Source organism: Melospiza georgiana, chromosome 9 (assembly GCF_028018845.1).
Source record: "Melospiza georgiana isolate bMelGeo1 chromosome 9, bMelGeo1.pri, whole genome shotgun sequence".
Taxonomy (NCBI): domain Eukaryota; kingdom Metazoa; phylum Chordata; class Aves; order Passeriformes; family Passerellidae; genus Melospiza; species Melospiza georgiana.
In genome coordinates, this window is record NC_080438.1 from 15,753,834 (window position 1) to 15,775,182 (window position 21,349).

At 38.2% G+C, this 21,349-nt stretch overlaps 1 protein-coding gene across 1 annotated transcript; it reads right to left on the bottom strand.

The window, feature by feature from the left end:
• Window positions 1-5,842: 5,842 nt before the first annotated feature.
• CDC7 (cell division cycle 7) lies at window positions 5,843-20,454 on the bottom strand. Its single transcript, XM_058030358.1, has 11 exons — window positions 20,312-20,454; window positions 18,218-18,304; window positions 16,359-16,494; window positions 15,652-15,745; window positions 15,408-15,550; window positions 13,504-13,753; window positions 12,863-12,958; window positions 11,638-11,816; window positions 10,356-10,438; window positions 7,383-7,532; window positions 5,843-6,414 (listed from the first exon to the last, which is right to left on the bottom strand). The coding sequence occupies exons 1-11, from the start codon at window positions 20,400-20,402 to the stop codon at window positions 6,044-6,046; spliced, it is 1,680 nt and encodes a 559-aa protein (XP_057886341.1). The 5' UTR covers window positions 20,403-20,454; the 3' UTR covers window positions 5,843-6,043.
• Between the last annotated feature and the right edge of the window lie 895 nt (window positions 20,455-21,349).

A 21,349-nucleotide genomic window follows, 5' to 3' on the forward strand; every position in this document is an offset into this window, starting at 1 on the left:
AAATAGACCTGCTGGGATTAATCCAGACTACATGCACTTGGCTGAATCGCAGCAATGTATTTCTCCCCTGGATATTTTGAGACTTCTTTGAACATTTCAAATTAGCATTTCACTCAGGCTGATGCTAGTGATAGGGGATGAGTGACGTTAATATTTGAAAATTCTGTAGTAAATCTAATTTTCAGGTTTGCATGCCAAATCTTAGCATGTACTGAGGCACTTGAAGCTGACATATAGATCTTGTAGTTACAATTTAAAGGGTGGCTTGTCTCAGCATTTCATGCTCTGATATACAAATGCTCCAGGGTTAAAACCCGTGTGTTGTAAACAGGATGATATGGCTCTTTTGAATAATTAGTACCTGGAAGAACTACACACCATGTCACAAACTGTGATTATGGTCTGTCACCACATGAAAAACAGCTGGGCTGGTAATTTTAATTTACCTCACATTTTACTGGGAGGCCATGGGCAGTGATGCATGTCTAGATGATGCTCTGATCTCCAGGGATCAGTTTGTATTCCTAAGGGCAGTGTGACAGCAGGATCTCAGTAGTTCAGCTGAAGTGGCTCAGTAATGTCCTATCACACTGATTAGGTTCCAAAATGGCTACAAATAGTAGGCCTTGATTAATCAGTTTGATGCGCTCTGTGAAAGTCGTAGGTGATGAAACTCCATGAAATGTTTCAAGGAAAAGCCCAACATTAAGTCTCCATTTTAAGCCCTGAAATAAGGCCAGGGAATGCAGTTCTGGAGCACTGTTGGTCCAGTATATTTGTATCCTTGTCCAAAGTAACTTACCACAGATTTTACAGTCCTCTTTTTGCTGTTGTGATAGAGGACTTATCACGTGTAAGTCACAATGCAGCAAATTAATAAAAGCATTGATTTTTAGTGAACAAAAAGCTGAGCTAACGAGAGGTAATTAACACAGACCTTCCTCTTCTCCCAGCACGGGCTGCCTCTAAGTGAATATTTCAGAATACTGTCAGTTTTACAAAGACAGCTGGGGTAAATACCTATAAATTCAAACTGCACACTGTTTTTTCATTAAGCAACTGCAATGAATGTGACTCAAGTTACAGAGTTCCAGAACTAGTTGTAAGCAGATCTGCAATGGAAAACATATGCCAAGTTATGAAGGATCCCAGCAGGCAATAACTGCTTGGCTGTAAGCTGTGTGCAGGACAACTCTGTGTCCTGGTCAGTTGTCCATAGTAAATACCACAGTTTAGTATTAAATTATCCATTAAATGCACTAAAAGAACAAAAAAATCCACGATATGTCTGAGTTCAAGAAGCATGTGGACAACACTCTTGGGCCCATGGTGTGACTCTTGGGAGGGTCAGGAGTTGGGGTTGATGGTCCTGGTAGGTCCTTAGCAGCTCAGGATACTCTATAATGCTGTGTTTTCCCTGCTGCAGTCAGTGAGCCACTGTAATCCCCTCACTTCTGGGATGTGGAAGGAGCCCCACAAGCAGCTAACATAGCCCATGAAAGTGGGCTGGCCTTCAGGAGGTGGGTAACTTCTCAGCGTTTTGAAAGAAAGTTTGAAAACATTTTATAGATTAATATAAATCTGGTGAAGAAAAAAGATGTTGAGTTGTTTATAGAACAAGAAAAAAGCCTGGCTGTAGCACTGTGTGTCCTCTTGAGATTCACACTACTCAGTCTCCCCTCAGTGCTTTCCTCCTGACAAGTGTATACTCACACAGTAGACATTTCAGCAGTTCTCTTTGAAATTGGCATTCCTTGATCTGATAAGAGAAGACTACAGACAAGAAAACTGAAATGCTACAGAGAAATTTAGAATTTCTTACCTCTACCACCAAGTTCAAGTGGGAGGGGGCTTTGATAAGGAAACTGAGCTCTTTGGAACAAGTAAACAGACAGAAAAACAGGAGCAGGGCTCAAGAGGACTCCCAGGGCACTTGGAAATAATTGGTACTTTTCACATAACACACAGTAACACTTAAAACAGCAAAAGATGATTAAAGCCAAATGCCTTATAGCAACAGAGTGCATCTGAGCAGAGTTTTTGGGGGGAGATGGTGAGAAAAAACAGGAATGGGAAGTAGAAGAGAGGTTTTATCAATGAGCTGCCTGCTGCTACACATGACCTGTGGCATTCATTATATCAATCATTTAACCTTTTCTCCTAAGATCCTGATTTTTTTAAATGTCAGTTGCTGGGCTACATCCCTATCTCATCACATCAAGAAGCAAAACTAATTATGCATTATTTGTTACAGTTACTTTGTTTATGCCATATTAAAGACATGGAGCAAAATAATACCTTATGCAAAACACTTTAAGCACTAGAATTTTTGAAAGAGAAGTTTAATTAGGTTTTAGATTAAAATATGACTCTTCTGAAAACTATGGAAGAACTTTATGCAAGAAACCAAGTAACATGTAACAAAACCACTCTCTTCCCTGCTGTATCCGCACAGGAAGATATCAGTCCTTCCTTAAATGGAATAAACAATACTCTGGGGATACTCAGGAATGCATAGAGTGGTTAGTTTTTAACATGATACAATAAACCATTGTATAGGGATAATTCTAGCAGTCAGTGGACATGAAAGTAGAAAGGGTTGAGTCATGGAGAGGGAGAATTGAGAGGCGTATTTAAAAACCCTTGGTTATCTAGGTTATGCTGATGCAAAATATCCAATTTACTGGACCCTCAGCTCGGCAGTACCAGAATTTTTGTGTTACCAGGGTAACAAAACTCTATATGCTGGCCTTTGTAAGCCTATGATCAAAGGGACTATCCAGTTTCCACCCACTGTGTGCAGGCTGCCAGTTTAAATATTTACTACCCCTTGAACTGGCCAGCCAGGAACGCAGCAGCAGCAGAGGGGTATGAACCACATATGTACTGCCACTGACCTGGGACATGCTCTGTTTTCTGGATAAGCTACAAGAGAATTCTGAAGTGAGCATGCTGTGGCTACATTAGTAGAATAATTTACTATGTGCTCTAAAAAAAAATAAATATTAGAAACACCCAACCAAAGAACGTTTACAATTATGCTGCAGGAAGAGCATTGCTTCAGTAATGTCTCAAGAGAACTGTCCTTGCTCTAAGCCTACCACTTGCATAGTTTCAGTATAGATTTGGAATTCATGAAGCCATAAAGTACTAATTTCCTTTAAAATGCTGTTGTTCTATTAAGTGATTTGAAAGGTTAGTCATTTTCTCTACACAGCCAAGCTTTTAAATGTGGTGTAAAACTGAGCAAATGAGGAAACTGGGTTGTTGAGGTTTTTTCTTTTACTCCAGTTGCCTTGTGTGGTCTGCCTTCATGAGGCAGAAAAATTCAGGTGTCCCCTGCTAAATGCAAGCACTGTTTAATCACCTCATTCAGAACATACCTTTTCATCACCAACAAATATATGAGGCAAGCTCTGAAGTTTTTTTTTTCGTTCTTTGTATTTTGCTCACTAGTAATGGCCAGAAAGGTGATAGGAAAATAAATATTAATATGCATTTGTTACCCTTTTCAACTAGGATGAACATAATAAACATGTCAGTTTCCTCACCTAGTCTGGCTTAGTACTGAGAATAAGCTAGTCTTCCCTATGCTAAATACACAGATGTATTTAGATTTGCTCCCAGCATTCTGTTCTCAGAATTCTAGCTATCAGTTTCTATTCATCTCTCCAAGCCCATGCAGCTTTTTGCTGCCATTTTTGGTTTCTGCCCAATTAGTTACTAACCTTGTCATAGATGGTATCTAGAACTTAACACTCACCCAGCTGTGACCTCACAACCAGTGAACGTTTGTTGAAGCAATGTAATTTCTGTGCAGAATTTTTTCTAATTGCAGCTCTCATGGTACAAGATTCATGTTCAGTTTATAAATATCTCAAATCATGTGTTTAAACTTTAAAGGAATCTTAGGACTTGGCTCTTACCTATGGTTTTTAGGGATTCTTAGAAACACAGCAGAGAGAAGCAGAAAATCCAGTGGCAACCACTGCTCAGCTGTAGTGTTTTCTTGCTCTTTTCCTTAATGTTTTTATTTTTTGGTTTTTGGTTTGTTTTTTTTTTTTTTTTTGCCTGTAAGAGCCCATTGCATGTAACATTTTGCTTCTGGCTTTCTTCTGTAGAGTGTGGCAAAAAGTACTTCCTTAGCATATGCTAGTTCAAGCACACTTTTCTTTTTACTTCATCCTTCCACTTGAAAAAAGAATTCTCCACATTTTAAATAGCTGACTGGAAAAAGGAATACGAATGTGTTTTTCCAGCTTGTTAGAGAATACACAGAGCTTAGAACTGTTCCTCACAAGTTTCATTTACCCTTAGTGTTTTGGTAAAAATACCATTAGCAATGATTTTTCCTTTTTGGCTTTTGAACGAATGCAGAGGTTACTTGCTGTGGGTCTGAGGGGAGGAGCTGCTGAAGGCTGTTAGCAGGGAAAGCCTGAAAGCTCACAAGAGATAGCTGACATATTTTTGCTTGTTGTCAGCTGGTGCTCTCATAAGCCCATAGCCAGCACGAGTGAATGTAGGAGGAAACAATACATCTGCAGACACTGGCAGACAGCACTGCTTGCCAAATTTGGCCACAGTTCCTTTAGATAAATAATTTCTCAGTGACGTGCTGTGTTGAAATTATATAAACAGCAAAAGTTACAAGACCTGGGCCCCAGGGTCTTGAGGGTTTCAAGATTTTCTGCAATCAATATTCTGACATCTGCAAATATTTTTCCCCTTACAGCTGATGCCAGAAACAGAGCAACATTACCATTATTTTCTATGTATTCAAGATTTTGAAAATAATGAAATCTTGTCTCTTCAGCCCCAGTCCTGGTCAGGATCTTTGCACTATCATAACCATCAGCTCATATGAGAAGGCTTTTACAGGAGTTATCAAAAGAACCTCTTACAGCAACTCCATCAGCATCTCAAGAAATGTACATGGAAAAACACTGTATTATGTTTCAGTCTCCAGAATCATCAAGGGGTTTAGAGAAACTTCTGTTGAATGTGATGTAGCTGACTTTGTACATTGAAGGTGTGGGATTTTCCTCCTTAGGACCAGAAAATAGCCAGCTAACTCTGTGCTAAGAGTTCCTTGATAATTAGGATAGGTCTGCTATAAGAGGAGCCATACACACCTGAGCTATCCAAAGTGGCTTCTATCACTGAGGAATTTAGGCAGGAAACCAATGTGGAAGACTCCCTGAACAGAAACATCCCACAGGAAAACCTTACCTGAGTTTTATAGAAGCATCTCTAGACAAGCTTCTGAAGTTATAAAACCAAATCATTTATTGAACAGGTATTTTTTAAGAAATCAGTTTCTATAACAGAAATAAAACCTATGCCTGGCACTCGATATCCTTGAAGGCAGCAGCTGTGGAATACTGACCCATGGCACTGAGGAAACATTAGTAACTGCATTTATTACTATTTCCTAAGTAGCAAAGACCAGACAGGGACAAAAATGTACTTTAAAAGTTATGCTTTTCTTTTGATGATATAATGTCCAGCACCTGGCCTTTCTTCTAGCAACACTCCCAAAGTAAGACTGTTCTCTGAAAATAGTCTGAACAAAGTGAATACTCTTTGTTCCATTTTCAGTCCCCCATGTACCAAACAGGAACAAAGCAGAGATATGCGAGTACAGAAAAAAGTCTCAAACACTTTCTTATTTCAGTCGTACCTTAAGGCAAACTTGTAAATTTTAAGGGAATATCTCAAGAATTAAGCACAGAGCTTATGAAACTCTTTTTCTTTGTTGTTTTTGATCAAAGTTAACTTTCTTAGAGAACAGGTATGCACAGCAATAACCTCTCAGAAGTGTCCTAGGATAAGAGCACGTTAGTGATGTTTATGTAACTTTTGCATCTGCAAGTATTTCTTAAACTGACATTTGGAGTCTAACTGTACAAGACAAAATTTCAGTAGTTCAGAGCACAGTGATGTTATTTCAGTGAGTGTAAATGTTGAAGGCAACAAGGTAAAACTGCCTTAGTATTTCAGTTCTACAAAACATATGAAAGGAATAACAAAGTAAGTTATCTTCTCAGAGCCTTATGTCTTTAAAAAAAGGATGCAGCAAAGCCTCTTTTGCAGTTATTCTTGTTGCAGGGTTTAAGTCAAGTAGCTTATCAAGTAGGTCATAGGCTTCATCAGGAACCTGATCCCATCCTTTCATGTCAGCTTCCTTCGTTTCCAAAGCACCATCAGCTTCCTGAAGACTCTGTAAATGTTGAATTTGTTTTCCAAGTGTCTCAGGAGCACAGGGTTTTTCTGCTGCCAGAGCTGTGTTGTTTTCAGACCTGCTGGGCCCTTCCCCCTGAGATCCCTTACAGCTGCTATTTGTTCCTCTCAGCTTTTCACAGAGGGTTCGTAGGTTTTGAGTTGGGACAACTTGGGTACACACAACTGATTTTCCTAGGGAAAAAAAGGTTGTACAGGAAGCCACATTTTATTATACTTTCTATGCAACTGTAACTTTTGTTTCTGAGAAACTTCATGTCTCAAATTATAACCAGCATGAAAGAAAAACAAATCTATCAAAGAACCAAATCCAGCCCCCCATGTCTCCACGCCAGCCCTGCTGCTACAGAAGCAGCCCCTAAGAGTCAGAAGGAAGGGGTCATCATCTCAGTTCTGCTCAGAACAAAGAGCTCTGGGTTATGTCAAGTTATGTAGTGACAGGTTGTCAGCCACCCTGTACACCAACTTTTTGCATTTCACTGTCATTTAAACAGAACTGAAGACAATTAAATACCCTGATTTCTACACCTCTATATGGAGAATGAAAATTGATGCTGGCAGTTACACATCCAGGTAGCAATGCTGCAGCATTTAGCCTGCAAGCAATTAGGGGAATGGTTATTTGGATGTTTTGTGTTTTGTGGTGATTCTGTCTTTTTTAAACAGGCCAGCTGTTGGGTATTGGGTTTTTAGCTTGTTTGTTTGCTTGTTTTACTAGGCCTTCTGGGGAAAGAGGTGGGGGAAAAGGAAGGTTTACATCATCTAAATTTTAAGTCACATTGACTTAAGCCTCCAGGCCAAATTTTGTAGAAATAGAAACACTGTCTCAAGAATTCTAACCAAATGCCAGTAGGAAACATTTCGTTGGCATACTTCACCTCAAGTAGCCCTGACTTAGTGAAAGGCAGTAGACAGGCTGGGAAAACTATGACATATAGTAGTACCCCATACACACATTGTAAAAGACAGAAAAACACAAAACTGTCTTAAAAGTCTCTCAATATACACTTCAAAACACATTATTTACTTCCAAAATTATTCTCAAACCTAAAAATATATTTATTTACACAAAAAAATAATTGATTGTAATCACAGTATTAAGTAACATTTCCCCCCTTCCCCCAAAATGAATGTTTGCATACCAAAAGTTCTAGCAGCCTGAATGGTTTCTCTGGATCCACGAACTGTCATGATTTGTGCCAAAGCAGTTAAATCATCACTTGCTTTGAAAAATGGATACCGTCCACTGAGTAGAGAAAGGAATATGATTCCTGCAGACCACATGTCTATTGCTGCAAAGGAAAGCAAATTTATTAATCACAAACAAAACCTCAACTTTAAAAATAAATTATGATCTGAAACGTTTCTATCAGCAAAAGTTATGTTCTGAAGTACTTCTTGACTTTGGTCACACAGATAATACTTCAGAGATAATAGTGGAAACTTCTGTAATTAGATTGAAGAATAATTTCCTACTTTAATGCAGAGGGAGATTTTTCATATGAGTAATTCCATTAACTTGCTAAACTTAAAATGAACCAAAACAATGTTTGAAGTTGTTTTACCTGGGAAGATGAGACAGGGCACATGAAATGGCTGGTTTGATAAATATTTAACTTTACTTTCTATGGAGAAAACCCATATAACAGTCACAAATAAAAAATGTTTGTGAAAATTTTTTGGGGATTGAGGCTGGCACAGGTAGGCAGCATTAAGAAATGGAGCTTATTATGAAATTTATTATTCTCTAATATGAACTCACTTGACAAGATAGGCACTTTAAAAACCGTAATAGTTCAAAGTTATTCATCAGTTTCATTGTGTTATGAAGAGTACAGAGAGTACTCTGGGGATAGAGGCCAAAGCCTGATGGAAACTTCAGTGCTGGAAGTTACAAGAATACCTGTCTGCCATGATTTTTTGGCTCACTAAGGTGCACATTTTAAGAGATGGCAAGGAAAGTGAAGGATAGAGTCTGAAGGATCTCAAACTCCAAAGAGAAAAATTAACAGTTGAGAAATAGAGGCATATTTATCCTAGTCCTATTGAAAAAAGTAAGCAGCAAAATAGGCAGTAATTAATTTGGATGTTCTAATTAGAAACACTCAGCACAGGACTTTGATTTGGAAAAAAGGTATTGGGTTGACTTTAGTTGCAAAACCAGATTTTATATCTTTTATTTTAAAAAAATCCAAGTTAATAATTTGGCACAATTTACAGTGGAAAGGTTTTCAGCCTTCTGCACAGTTCCTGTAAAATGTTTTAGTATCATCTTTCCAACAGTGATACAGTAATACTATCTGTTTGAGGGGCCATGCATCCCCCTGAGGATGTGGTTGGGTAAGCTGGAGTAATCAAGGTCTTGACCTTTGAGAAGGTTTAATTGTGTAACTCTTGCTGAAATTATAAGGCTTTATCCATTTGAGTGGGCAGTAAATCCTGGCCCCACAATTGTAGTAGAGCTGTGATCATCAGCAGAGTGCAAGATCTTGTGGAATGACATGAAAATCATGATTCCTCCCCATGCTAGTCTAGTGTTACCCAGCTAGTGAGGAAAGGGGAGCAAGGGACAAACCAAGGGAAAGTGGAACTGGACCTGTGTAGCCTCAGCTTGGAAGTTTGGGCTGTACTCCCAGCACTGTGAACCTGGGTCAGATGTGCTGTAGTAGCTCTGGGTAGAGTCAGCTGGATTCAGCCAGTAACGTGGTGTCAGCACAGAGGCCAAAACCAGGAGTGACACTGGCAGGAGTACAAGAAGGTGACTCCAGCAGCCCCAAATGAAAAGTGGACAGTAATCCTTGCTAGTTCAAATAAAACATGGTATCATAAAAATTAGAATTAGTGTACCCAGTTTAAGTCAAGGGCTTTATTGATGTACTGCAGGAGCTTAGCACTACTGACTCAGTCGAGGGATGTCTGTGCCACACCCAAGGGTATCTAGATTTGCCCCTCCTTTTTGTAATCTCATTACCCTAGAGAACAGAGAACCATCTGAGAGTGTGCTTAACACCAGCAAGAGTCCAACATTTCCTAGGTACGTCTTCTTTCTGCCTCACTTCTGTCTAGACAGGCTCAGAGATTGTCTAAACTTGTCCTAGATTTCTGGATGGCTGCTAGCCCATAAAGCTGGCTGTTACAGCACAGGCACAAGAACTCCAAACAAGCTGCCATACCTTTGAACTCCCAGTCATACTCACAGCACAGATGCTGTTTCAAACAGCAGTAAGCTACCTAGGCATAAGCTGATCAAATATATTGATAATTCTATTTTGAGTGTGCTTACATACTTTACTGAAAACTGACAGCTTTCTCAAAAGCTATTCAGAAAAAAATGGCTAAACCCTTATATCTTAAATGGAGTTTCTGGAGATATTTGTATTTTTTTGTAAGTTAGAACTCCTGGCCACACAGCAAATATTTAATGGGTAACTTTGCTTCTATTGGTACTCCATCCTGCAGGTAGGCACAACCTCTCCCACCTTGCTTGCACCAGGTAATGCATTAACCATCCCTCTGCCCTGCCCCAATATTTACCCAAACCACTGAATCTTATTCACGAAATTTTAACACAGAGAAATGAAAATTTAAGTTCAAAAACATTATGACAATTATACACCATCTACTTAAACCACTAGCAAAAAGTAAAACTATTATAAAAAGTCATTAAATAATGCTTTCTAGAACACATTTGCAATTACAACATTAATTATGCCTGCAATGGCAGCATAAGTTACATCTTGCCTAAAAAAGGCTAAACAATGTTCCCTCTCCCCAAGATTTATTCAAGATTTTTCTTGAACAAATAGGCCAAGAAACTTCAAAAAAAATCTTTTTTCTTTTAAAATATATTGCATTAAACTCCTGTGCATGCCACTACCTCTCAAATTAATAAAGATATTCAAGTTTCAAATTCAGGAAAAATATTCCTGAATTGTTCTTCCTCTGAATAATAAACTTTTAATTAAAATCAGGAAAGACTTGAAAAGCATTACAAGGGATGAAAAATGAATTTCACAAGTTAAAAAATCCTCCCTTAAAAAAGACAACAAAATATGCATAAATGAGAAGGATGAACAAGTGAAGAAAGCCATTTGTTTGAGTCTGTTGGGCAGTACCTGTGGTCTGAGTGGGGCACTTTGTTAATACTTCTGGTGCTCTGAATCCAGGTGTTCCTGCCCTGGGAGCCACTTGCTGACGCCTTGCAATAAGAGACAAATATATTTAGAATGTAAAAGTTGGTAAGTTCTAAATCTAATAATACTTACCATAATTTTTAGAATATACTTGTCTAAGATGTATAAACAACCTAACTGTGCTTTATTCAAGTTTTACAGAGGTTTCAAGCATCTTATCTAGCATGAAATCCTAAGATACACCTATATAGCCTATAATAATTATCTATTATATTTTAATTGTATTATCTAACATAAGATAATACCAGAGAAATACTTATTGCATACTTAATTCACAATGACCTTTTCTTAAATTCATCTAAAAGAAGTGCCATTTTTGTTAAAGGCTTGTTTTCATGGGAAACTTTGAAGCTGAGGCTAATTAACCCAAGGCAAAAACCATATGAGATTCTTGAATGTGGATGCTATGACTTTGTGTTAGTACAGAGCAACCTAAGGGTTCTTCTGAGTGTTGCCAGGAATTTATTTTTTGTTAGATTAACTAAAAGGTCCAAGGTTATCATTATTTAAAAGATCATGTGTGATAAAAGACAACAGTAGATCATAACCAAAAGACCTGCAGAGGGATGGAGCTGAACTCAGCTGCTGAGATTCCCCAGCATGAGGCACTGGAGCAGGCTGCCCAGAGCAGCTGGGTGCCCATCCCTGGCAGGGCTCAAGGCCGGGTAGGATGCGGCTGGGAGCTGCCTGCTCCAGTGGGAGCTGCCCCTGCCCATGGCAGAGGACTTAGAAAAAGATGACCTTCAAGGTTCCTCCTTCCAACTCAAACCATTCTGTGATCCTCTTAGTTTTTTAGATGAACAAATGCAAAACAATCATGCTTCCTTTTTATTCTACATTTCATGATTTCTGACTGTTGCTATAATTCAGGCCTATTAGATAACTACTAAATGACAGGATTTAGAACACTTTTCTAAGCGTTGTAATTAACTCAAGGGATTTTCTACAACACATGTAGGTGAATAAATAAGCACAACAGCAAGAAAATAATTACCAGGGAATCTTTCTAGCTGCAGACAGCAGTGAACTAATCCACAAATTCCATCAACTATTTTTGTTTAAAAAGAGCATACTCAGTGTTTTAAGGGCTGCAGAGATCAAATACTATATTTCACGTACTAAATCAGCAGTCCAGTAAATCTAAGTTTCTGACTTTGCTTGACAGCAGAGTAGACAATTTTACAACATTATCAAAGCAAATTACCTTGAAAGGCAAACACTGCAGACTCTGTCTGTTGCATAACAGTCACAGGGCAGGTTTAAAGGGCAAGCACTGGCAGCTTTCCTGGCTGCCCCACTGCTCACAGTTCTGGTAGAAATAATCTTCTTCTTTGTTACCAGCTTCCTAGATGAAACATCTATCACCTTTGACTGTTTTATGAGCTGCAATGGAGATATTTTAGAGAAGGTGACATAGATATTTAAGAAGTTTCCTTTTACATATAGATAGGACAGGTCCTAAAATACTAACTTAACAGGTGCTGGTGAACATGAAGAATTTTAGAACAGACAGCAAATCTCTCTAACAGTACCAAACTACTGGTAAAAAAACAGTAAAACTACTGGTAAAAACTACTGGTATAAAACAGACGCTGGAACTTTCTAGATAGCCTGACTTCCTCCCCTGCAGAAGACATTTTCAGTGTTTATAAAAAAAACAATATATATTAGATATTCTGAAGCTACAAGACAAATATTTTTCAAGTTATTATAGTGTTTCAAGATTTTTTCTCAATATGAGAATAAGAAAAAAAGAATATGAAATGACACATCAACACACTGACATTAACTGTAGTTCTACAATAAAATACCATAAACCAAACCCTCGAATTAGTTGGGGTTTGCCCCTTGTCGTATTAAATACTAATTACAAAAAAAAAAATAGTTATAAGTTTTATCCTCAGCTTCAACTGCAAAATATATATTTTTTTTTTAAATTTCCCAAGGTAAGTAGGAAGTAGTTTTGCTCAGGAGCAGGCTCCCCAGGGCAGGGGTCACAGCAGCAGCCTGCCAGAGCTCCAGAAGTGTTTGGACAATGCTCTCAGGCACAGGGTGGGACTCTGGGGGTGTCCTGTGCAGGGCCAGGAGTTGGACTCGATGATCCTTATGGGTCCCTTCCAACTCACTTTATTTTGTGATTCTGTGATTAGCTGTACAGATAGATGTATAAGAAAAAAGATTAACTTAGCATCCAAACAAGATCAGCTAGGGAGACAGCTACAGAACTCCTTGTTTAGAAGCTTCAAAAGGGACTCAAACAGAAATGAAAAGTTGTTTGAGCCTTTCAGGAAAGACACGTTTAATAGTCTGCTCAAAACCTTTTAGTTCCACAGCATTCTGGAGCAGTGCTCTGTCTTACAGAACAACCAGTTCTATACTTTTTCAAATATGCAGCAGATTGATCCTACTGATGAGTCAATACTTCTTACTTTTGTGCTTGAGTTCTCCTGGTATGTGGAGCTGTAGACATTGAAATTCCTCTCTCCGAAGACAGAGCGCTGGACAGAATGGTGCACAGAGTCCTCCTACAGACCAGCAAAAAGGACAGTCAGGATCCTGTTTAACAGGCATCTGGGTACTGACAGTTCAAAAAACGTGTGGAGTGTCACAGAACTAAACCAGCTGCATTGAAGTAATTTTCAGGCATCAGGTTACTGTGGATGAAGAAGCATGGTCTAGACAGAACAGCAAACATGTTTACAAAACCAATCACACCTCTGAAGTGCCCCAAGACAATCCAAGTGTAGTCTGTATTGCACTTGTTATGCAACTAGTAACTAAACATAGGTGAATGATTATTGGCTTGGGGAGGAGTTTCCCCATCCATGTATCTAAAAAAGGATTTAAGGCTGTCTAAATAGTAACTCATGTTAGGGTTTATACAGCCTTCAGCCCTGTATTACATCTAACAGATAATGATGAAGCCAATAGTTATGTACAAGTGGCTCCTTAGATATGAACACCGTGCTGCTGTGCAGGCTCAGCTTCTGTGCAAGTACTGCATCTCCCCCTGTTGGATGAAGGAACACATTAAACATAGACAACAGCATTAAGGAAAGAGATGGAGAACCTTTCCTCCTCTTCCTTGTTTCATCTGTACTTTTGAAAGTGAGCTGGACCTTCTGTCAGCTGCTTTTGAGGCTGACTGTTGAGCTATCTGTTTGGGTGCTGTGACACTGACAGAAACCCCATTTTCCAAGGTTACAATGGGATTCATTTGCAAGCAACTTCCCTGCTGGTCTTCAGAGTTGCCAGTTTTAAGAAGCTCAATTTTCGTATCAGGGGTTCCTTGTGCCAAGCCAAAATCTACCAAGGCATACCTGAAAAGACAAATTCAGAATCAGGAGTCACAAAGTATCTATTAGTCATTCAATTTACTATTCATTACTTATTTATCTTTCTTTCACACTTCATTCAGTGTTGCTTATCTGTACTCTTGCCAGCATCACAGTCCTATTTTCTGCCTTCTCCTCCTACTGACCCATCTTACCTATCTCCTCAATGTTTTCACCCCACACCACTGTTCATTGTTTCTTGTCCCAAAATCTTATCAAGTGCATCCTTCCTCCAAAGGTGTTAAAAAAAATATTTTCAGCAACTCCTTTCTGAAGTTTTTCTAATCCTACAGCCCTGAACCTTCAGCCAGCAGTCATGTACAAGTGACTCAACTCGTGCAGGATTCCCACAGGCGCAGGACAAAGGCAGCAGTGAAGACAAACCAGACCAACAGTGCCTAAAGTTTTGACAGAGTTCTGGCAAATACTACTGGAATTTACTTTAGTCTTCAAACAGGTAAGGCTACATTAGTTCACACTTCAGATCTGTCTCTAAAAGGATTATTTTTGCTACAACCAGTACAGAGACAATCCATCTGTCCCCAGGTCTCAAACTCAACTCCACGCCTCTAAACACAAAGTAGAGATTAAAGCTCAAAGAAATGCAGGAAGAGCAAAATGACAGTACATGTTCGTTTTGACAGATTAAAAAATCCAAAACAGTATTTCTCAAACTTTTAAGCTTGTGGTTTGGCAAAATGCAATCAAATCTCCCCTACAAACTTTCACTGCATAGAATCACAGAAACATTTAGGCTGGAAAAGACCTTTAAAATCAAGTCCAACTGTTAACCCTGCTCTGACAAGTCCCACAAAGGCATGTCCTTAAGTGCTGGATCTACAGGTCTTTTAAATTCCTCCAGAGATGGTGACTCAACCACTTCCCTGCACAGCCCATTCCAATGCTTGATAAACTTTTTTCTAATATTTAATCTAAACCTTCCCTGATGCAACTTGAGGCTGTTTCCTATCACTTCCACATTGGGGATGTGCATCCTGCTACAGTGCTTTGTTTTGGACACACTCCAATACTCAGTGTCTTGACTTTGCAAGCACTATGCTAACAAATACAGCTATAGGACTGCTAGCACTGTAGCACTCTGTCTACTTCAGCTCTTCACAAAGAAGCAGTACCTCACTTTTTACAATCTAAATTTTGTAACCTCCAGGCAAAAGAGCCAACTCTACTAGTTATAAACATTAATTCAAGGTAAGGTGAAAACAGCCCATAGCCAGCTATCTTACCTGTATTAGTTTTACTCTATCCACTATTAAAAATGTACAAGGATCATTCTTTGTACAACGAGTTACAACTGACTTTCTTATTTAAAAAAAAACCCCACATTTTATTCTTCTCATTCTTATTTGAAAATGTAGTAGTTTTACTCAGTAATAAAATCTCCATTTTATCAGGTCTTTGTCACTCTATGAAGCAGATACTACCTTCAGTAAAAAAAATCCTTCCCTTTTCAAGTCCCTTAACAGTGAAAGAAAAATTTTACAAATAAAACCCCACGTTTTCAGCTTTATTATTTAAGCACATGTTATGGAGCTGGAAGGAAAGAAGCTTAAAAACGTAATTGACTTTGTTCTGCCAAGGCACACATCCCCAGATGAGATCACAGCATGGCCAGACTCACTTTTTCAGCTGCCTGTTGTAGAGGAAGTTGCTGGGCTTGACATCACGGTGAACAATGCCGAAGTGATGGATGCGCCTCAGCGCTTTAAACAGATTAAACATGTATTCCCTCACTTCTTCAAAGGAAAGGGAATTCAAAATGTCCTGAAAGAATATTTGTATACTGTAATTTATAGAATTATAGAATAATTATGCATCTGCTTTTAATTAAATGTTTTACTATGTATCACAAGTCTGAGACTCACCAAGAAGGACTCGTGCTCCAGATATGGCATAACAATAACAACGTGATCGTTTTTCCTAAAGCAGTATTTAACTCCCATAACATTATCTTGTCCCCTAGAAGAAAAGCAGTATTACTGAACAAAGAACAGAGGATGGATATTTATTTTTCTTTATTTTTTCAAAACAAAAACTTCAGTCAAGCTTTCTTTTAATCCTAATTTATATTTTGACAGCAGTCTTGTGCTCTTGCTGCTCACAGCTATGCTCCATTTTATGCTCTATTCTCCAGTTTGGAATAGAACTCTACAGATTATCTGTGGGGCTGTAGTTTGTAGTTACCACTGCAATTAATATAGGCCCAAAGTTTAATGATCCTACTACTTTAAGAAAGTGCTATTCAGCACCCTCCACCAACTAATATCCATTCCTAAAATCACATTTCTAATGAAGTGATTCTTTTTTCCAAGCATTTCAGAACTGGGACTTTGTTACCACAAAGATATATAATGGAATTTCTCAGCTGGTAAATAGAGCACCCCTCGAAACTGAGACCAGCAGCAAAGGGCATCCATTACAGGTAAGACACTCCTTTTGTTATTTGCTCTCAAGAAAAAGAATATATTTGTGTGTGTTTAAATACAAATCAAGAGAAGTGCCAAAACTTAAATACAGAACAGTGAGACAACGTTCAGCTGTTATGAAAATCATAATTTTTTAGTTTATGTACCCTGCCACTGTGAGGCACTGAAGTTCAGCAGCTATTCGCAGAGGGTGGCTGGTTGGAATCAAGTGTTTTAGAGCCATTTTTTCCTCATATCCTGTTTGTAGCTGTGCTGTGGCCAAGTAAACAGAACTAAAAGTACCTGTAAACAAAGGAGAAAAACACAGTCTTCAAAATTTTTAATTAGGTCAATGCAGATGTTTACAGAAATGATCTGACTGTTCACAATCCTGCAGTACACTTGATACTACATCAAAAGCAGATTCTAGGAGAGAAAAATCCAGTTCCTTTTTTCTACTACTGAATATACTGATCTTGTATACAAGTTTTTTATGTCAGTAAAAATGCAAATATAACACTGTCTAACTTGCCTGGGACACAGTGCTCTTTGAATGTAAATTTCCTATCTTTGATTTGCTTTCTTGTTTAGGTAGCTTACTTTCATCTGACATCTACCTCCTCTCCCTACAATGTAAGAGGACTATATAATGCTAATCTGGAAAGCACTGCCAGTGCTATTCAAAGCACTTCTGAAATTGCTACATTTTCCTTAATTCTGTACTTTATCTATAAAGTAAGGCTTCCCACATGATGTCTCACTGCACTGTTTATCTGCCCAGAGCATTTTACCACATCCAATGTGAGATCCCTTGCTTGAGAAAGGGAGTATTCAGCCTCTATGATAAGCTTACCCAGCCATTTAATTTTAAGGATATCCTAATAAGACTCTTAGGAGGTTAATTTATCCTAATGATCTGAGAGATCTGAACATACAAGTTGAAGTGTTCTTCCATATGAATAAAGAATCGAAAGTAATGTGTTTGCATCATACTGGTTCAACAGTCTGAGTGCAAGCATACATCAAAATGCCAGCAAAACCTAAATATTTCATGCCAGCATAAAAAAAATTCCAAACAACCTGGAGACCCATACTTCCAACAGAATTGATTGCAGCAACAAGGGTTACCAAATTTAACTTAAGACATTATTTTTGGTGGTGAGAACTACTAAAATGAAAGTGATTCCACAGTGGAATCTTAAGTTAGCTTGTTTTCTCATAATGCTGTTGTACTGCAAATGGTATTTTTAAAAAACATTGTTTGTTTCCAAGAGTAAAATCATAGCATTATTCGTAACCAGAAATTTTGTTTAATTACACAATCTTTTGTGATAGGTAAAAGTATTTTTTTTTTAATTTTACATTCCTGTGGGGAATGGAGCTGGGGGTTTTTAAGTAGCTTGGTGGTTTTTGAAATAAAAACTCTTAGGCATCTTAGACATAAAGAAGTGCTGAAATCCCGCACTGAGAAGTACCTGGATCTATTATATGTATCATAGTAATGACTGACACTAATTTAAGGTATTTGCAATACTGTTTTGGTGAAGGCAAGGTGAACACAAGCATTCTAAAATTTGATACTGTATGTCTTCAAAAATATAAAAATTGTTCATTTTTTAAGTAAAGCAGTTCCAATCTTTCAGTTTCCTTATCCACTTCTGCCCAAGAGATTTTAGTGGAAACAAAGCTAACCTAAGGATTAAGCATGTCAAAATTAAGCATGTCAAAAACACAGCTACACATAAGTAGATTTCTCATGTAAGGGAGAAGAACGAATGGATTTTTAAGACTATTTACTTGAATCTACCTAAAAAGTTTTTAATTACCAAAATTGGAATGCTGTTTTTTTAAAGGCTTTAATATACCAGATTTTCAAGAAAATAGCTTGAAAGTGTTCCTAATTAATACACCTATGTGCTCAGAAAGAATTCCTACAGAGACCATTTGGGATCTTAGATTTATACTTTTTAAGTCAGAAATGCCAAAAGAAATCTTAACTCCAAGCAAGATAAAATGAAACATTTACCTTCCCCGATTTTTTCCTTTATTTTGAACACATTTACAAGCTGTGGCACTGCTTCATAAAGTTTTTCAATATCTTTTTTTACTCCTGCTGTGGGAAGAATGGGGAAAATAAGTTAGAAATTTTATGGAACTTGATTCAATATCTGATCTATTTTGGAGATCACAAATTACATTTCATAGGATTGTGGATTCACATACACAGAGGAAAGAACAGCACAAAGATATCCTATCCTCTTGACACTACCATGTGGATACTTGATATTGTTCTTCATCAGACTCCTTTCTAAGCTGCAGCCTTTAAACAATTTTTTTTACTTATGTGACATATAGCAGATTCTGAGAGGGCAAAAGCTGCCTGGTTTGTAGGACACCTACAGCTCATCACTAAATGTTTACGTGGGATTTGCAACAGCAATTTGACAAAAGGCAAATCTTTAACAATAATTTCTGTAAGCAGAGGTGCAAGTCCATCAGATGCAAATCACAAATGCAGAAAAAGCAGTATTTTTTAGATATTTTTAAGATTGGTAATGCAATCTTTCCCAATGTTACTTAAAATAGCTGGCACCAAAGCCCATCTCTTTGCTGTGCATTTCAGCTGCTGCACTTCATGCTGCAATCACTAGATGGCATGACAAGGATGCTGTACTGGATTATTTCATAAAAATCATGTCATTTTACATTCAGTCTACAAATCCTTGTTGTTCAAACCTTTTCTATATCCCACATAAGAATTCACTTCTTTTGAAGCTATCAATTGAGTAGAGGCTGTGACTAATTTCTGTGAAGCAGGGCTAAAGAATATCTCAGTATACAGAACTAAGCACAAACTGGTATTTGAAAAGTCAATCAAATGTGTATACATTTTTCATTCTAAAAATAAATAACAAATTAAATTTAGCATAAACAGATATATTGTAATGTAGTCTATATGTAAAAATGGATTGTGTTTCCCCAGGGCAGTAAATCAGAAGCAATAAGACATTTTTTTAAAAAATCATAGATATGCTAGAATGGATTAGCATGCATCCCTAGCCTTCTATGTAGCTTACTTTAAACAACAACAAAAACTGCCTAAAAACCACTTTCTTCCTTCTAAAAGACCAATAAATCAGCTAGTAATTAAAGTCCTAGTTAACTTTCAATTTTTTTTTTATTTCAAGATTTTATAAAAACTAACATACTAAAAATGCTTCTAAGAAGTGACACCTGCTTCTTCACTTCACTATCTATTTACATTCTGGTTTTTTTCCCCCTTTAAGTTGTTCTCTTGTCTTCCTCAAATTGTTTTAAGACATTTTGGGAAATATTTCAAGAATGAAAAAATCCTAAGGTATATACTAACAACCATGGAGAACTAACTCAACAACTGCTATAGAACCTGCCAGATACCCCATTTTGTCCAACACTGAATTGAGATTCCTCCCTGGAGAAAGTTAAAGCTGTCAGACCACTTCAAGCAGGGTAGCAGAGGCTGCAGTGCCCACCCAAGGCACTGACAGCATTTAGGAGCTCAGCAGGGCTGGTTTGGGTGAAAGAGAGAAGTGCTGGAACAAGTCAGCGAGTGTCCTTGTTGAAGGACAGCAGTGTAAACATCACTTGCTCTGTTCTGGGGGCCTGAATCCTCAGCTGGGTACAGAGAGCACACAGTCACTGTGCCATCAGGGTAATGGTACCAATAATATTAGCCAGCTAATATTTCAGGTTTTAAAGGGATTTCTTCTCATATTTGCAAAGCAATACCAGCAGTGTTCAGCATCAATCTGGGCAAAATACTGGGTTTGTGCACTTGTCTGGTCAGTTTTATTCTCAAGGGCTGGCTTTTTTTATTCTGGTATCCTCTTATACTAACATGTTCTGTAATATATTAATAGTAGGTTTAGCAAAACTAATGTTGCTGAAGTTTTGTAACACACAAACAGCAGGAATAACCTTAAAAATCAAAAGCCACTTCAAATGTTTACATTTCATTAATTCTTTATACAAAAGGATTATATAGAGACAGGCTTATAAACAATACTGAAATTTCCCTAAGTGATGAAGCAGCCTGTCAGCAACAAAATGTAATGTTCACAGTCCCTGTTTCAGCACATACCTGAAGGCTTCCTCTGCTCCAGATTCCCGTGGAAGTCTTCAGCCTGCTGAGGGTGCTGTTCATCACAGGGAGACTTCAACACCGCCTCCATCACAAAACAACTCTCGAGTAAAAAAAAATCCAAGACTCCGAGGGCCACTTCTGGACACCTGGGGGAGCAAGCATATCTGGTAAGACACTTCTAGCCCTGCACTCAGTTCCTGAGATGAGATTTAGGGAGTCTGGGGGGTTCCTCTGTGCTACCTAAAACAAAGTGCCACCCACCATCCCAGTGAAACAGTAAACCAGTAAAGCAACGAGGATAGAAGGGGGAGGGGAAGGGAAGGAAGACTTAAAGCAGGATAAGCTTAAATACAACTGATTTTCATCTCTCATGTTTCCTCATTCACATTAAAGCACTGTCTTTGCCCTAAAGTTTGCTTTGAAAGGCAAGGAATGGATGCACACAGAAATAGCTGCACTGCCCACTGCAAAAGCTATAGAAAGCCAGAAAGACTGAAAGAAATTGTAAGAGAAAAAAAATACCTTCTCCATATGAGAAATCTCTCCCTCCTAGATAAATTCAGCAAAACATAATTATTCCTTGCCCTTCCACCACAGGAAAAACAGAACATGCTTATTTTGAAATGCTTATTCCAAAATCTTGGAAACACTACATAAAACTGAACTAGTAAAGTCCACTAGTACTGTACAACCAAAAAAACCCTGATAATCCCTTTTCAGGAGCAAAAGAGTGGCAGGGACTCCCAGGGCAGTCATACCAGTGATAAGTAAGCCTAAACTGGCTCCATTGAAAAACTTTCCTTCCTTGTTACTCTGCCAAACCTTTAAAGATCTGGACGAACTTTTCCACACAGGGGAAACAAATTCTGAAAAACTCCTGATAAAAGGATTCATCTGTTTCCGCTTTGGAGCCAGAAATACATTTTTGTCCCCAAGGAATTTGAGCTCCCTTTACTCTGTCATCCTTGTGCAACAACAGGGCCAAGAGGCAGGAGCCGTCTCTTTGGAGCCCCGTTTTTGTGCGGGAGCGTTGGT

Bases quoted from the DNA above. Each gene is read 5' to 3' on its own strand.
- CDC7 (XM_058030358.1), bottom strand. From the start codon at position 20,402: ATGGAGGCGGTGTTGAAGTCTCCCTGTGATGAACAGCACCCTCAGCAG. The intron at 16,495-18,217 runs GTAAATGTTTCA...CTTTGTTTACAG, and splicing joins AAAGGAAAAAATCGGGGAAG to GTACTTTTAGTTCTGTTTAC. The intron at 15,746-16,358 runs GTACATAAACTA...CTTTTCTTCTAG, and splicing joins CAGTGCCTCACAGTGGCAGG to GGGACAAGATAATGTTATGG.